Consider the following 2189-nt stretch of genomic DNA (forward strand, 5'->3'; position numbering starts at 1 on the left):
TGTTAACAAATGTACAGACCAGAGTTTAAAATGATTTATCTAATTGATTCCTTTTGTTACCTGGCTAGCAGGGAAAAGGGGTCGAGGCCGGTCCTGACCTGTTACAATGAAGACTGACTTGCTATGTGGGATTACACCAGAAGCTTGCAGTGGAGTAATGGTAAGGATATCAAGCAACCTTAAGTATCTCAGCTGTATAGGAGCATATTCTGTTGCAAAAGACCTTCCTACGAAGATCATGGATTCAAATATGGGACATTTGAACTAATATCTTGGACTTTGAAATGAATTTCTTTAACAGTTTTCTCTGCAGTGCAAGTTATTAAACTAAAGCTACTCTATTTCCCCAATGTGTTCAACAAAATCCTTAACATCTAGCATGATATCTTAATAAAGAATAAAGTCGTTCTTTAAAAAATCTGCTTTAAGTAGATTTTTCCCCCAAGTTTTCTTAGTTAAGGATTCCAAAAGTGGTATTCACAAATTCTCGCATTTAAATTTTTATTGCAGTGGTATAGATGAATACCATCATTGGTATCCTTAAATTTTATTTCTGCTCATGAAGGTTAATCATGATTGTCTATCTAGTAATCACTTATGAATTGTGTTCAGATACAGCAGTTTCAGGTGTAATCATCAGAGCTGGTTAGTCAGGCATTCCAGATAGTGGTTCTTTTCAGAACCTTTTTTAAAGGGTTGGTTAACTACCTCAGTAGCAGAGGATTGAACTATACCCTGTCTGTACTGTACATAGAAAATCTTTGTAGATAAAAGCAAGGCTTGTTTAATATGATATGAGGGTAAGATTATAATATACCAAATGTAACATTCTTAGTTGCCTTTAGTTCCAGAGGCTTTGTAAGACTTCCTCATGACCATCATAACAGGCCTTGCTTTTGTCGTATTTTGTGGCTGAAAAAGCAGCCTTGCTTCTTCAGATATTGTAGTTATTTGGATGTATAATAGTTTAGCAAGATGTTACTTTTGTAAGACATCAGATGTTCAAAAAAAGTGCATCAGCAACTTGTACTAAATACTGCAGTGTCCCTTTATAAAAGGTCAGACTAAAACTGACAACTGTACAGTGAAGCCTGACATTTGGATATTTTGAAGTTTTTCATAAATCATAGAATAGTATATGGCTGTAGTTTAGCTTTTTAGGTAAAAGGTATGTTTTCATTAGTGCATTTCTTATTGCTGATCACTGTAAAAACATGTGGATCAGCTTTCCATTTCTCTTACGCAGATCATGATAACCTGTAGAGTAGAGTAGAGTACAATCATTTGTGCTATGTTTTTAATTTTCTAAAGCACCTTGATGACAGTGAGTGTTCAGTGGTGAAGCATCCTCTATTGAACCACCCTTAAAAAAGACAAAGCAAAACCGAAAGAACCTTGCCAAGTCCATCTTCATATCGGTAAAAGATAGATAAAATTATGACTTGGCATAAAGAGCTTCCCTTAACCCCCTGCCCAAAGGGATACTGCAGTTATACTACATACCCATAGGCACCAGAATGACAATTGAAGCTTATACCTAATTAAGGTTTTATACACACCAGTTCCCCCAGTAAATGCAAATTTTAACAAAATTAGACATGTCATATGTTGAAAATGCTCATGGCAAACAATCATTTTGCATTCCAAAAAAATGCATGCCTGCAAATAAAATTGTTTTATACTGTAAGCTGGAGGCGAGTGTAACTTATTTTTGTAATAAAGTTTTTATTTTTTTTATGTGTCATTAATATAAATGTGTGTTAGTACAGAGATCTTCTGGTTAAAAACTTAGAATCGCACACATTTCAGTATGTTTACTTGTATTTACATAATTTTTAGAATAGTGGTTGCCAATAGCCTGTATGTTTCACATTAATTGAATTTTTTTTTTTTGTTATCTTAATAAACCATTTTAGTATGTTGTATGTCAATTACTGGGATAGCTGGGACATGAAGTGTAATTTAAAATTGTCAAGTATTCATTGGAGTATGTAAATGTGCCTTGCCAGTTTTGAACTTTAAGACAAAGTAAGTGAATGATGGTGAAATGAGTAGTCAATGCATAAGAGACATTTGCTACCACAGTTTCGTATACTGCCCTTGCTAAAGAAAAGTAACTTTCTCCTCAAATTTGAGCATAAAAGTATACAGTTGCGTTAGCTTCTGAATTTTCAGATTTAGTGATAGAA

The 2189-nt window shown here is 34.0% G+C and overlaps 1 protein-coding gene across 3 annotated transcripts in view; it reads left to right on the top strand.

Annotated features, from left to right (window-relative positions):
- SYNCRIP (synaptotagmin binding, cytoplasmic RNA interacting protein) overlaps positions 1 to 1976 on the top strand; it is a 24394-nt gene extending 22418 nt beyond the window's left edge. For 2 of the 3 annotated variants that reach the window (XM_009709254.1, XM_009709257.1), the window contains exon 11: positions 69 to 1976. In XM_009709254.1, coding sequence (XP_009707556.1) covers positions 69 to 110 — 42 coding nt within the window. In that variant the 3' untranslated portion in view covers positions 111 to 1976. The remainder of the gene's footprint in view (positions 1 to 68) is intronic. The other variant, XM_009709256.1, reaches the window with a different exon arrangement.
- Positions 1977 to 2189: the final 213 nt, after the last annotated feature.

The sequence above is a fragment of the Cariama cristata genome, unplaced genomic scaffold (assembly GCF_000690535.1).
Source record: "Cariama cristata isolate BGI_N322 unplaced genomic scaffold, ASM69053v1 scaffold541, whole genome shotgun sequence".
Taxonomy (NCBI): domain Eukaryota; kingdom Metazoa; phylum Chordata; class Aves; order Cariamiformes; family Cariamidae; genus Cariama; species Cariama cristata.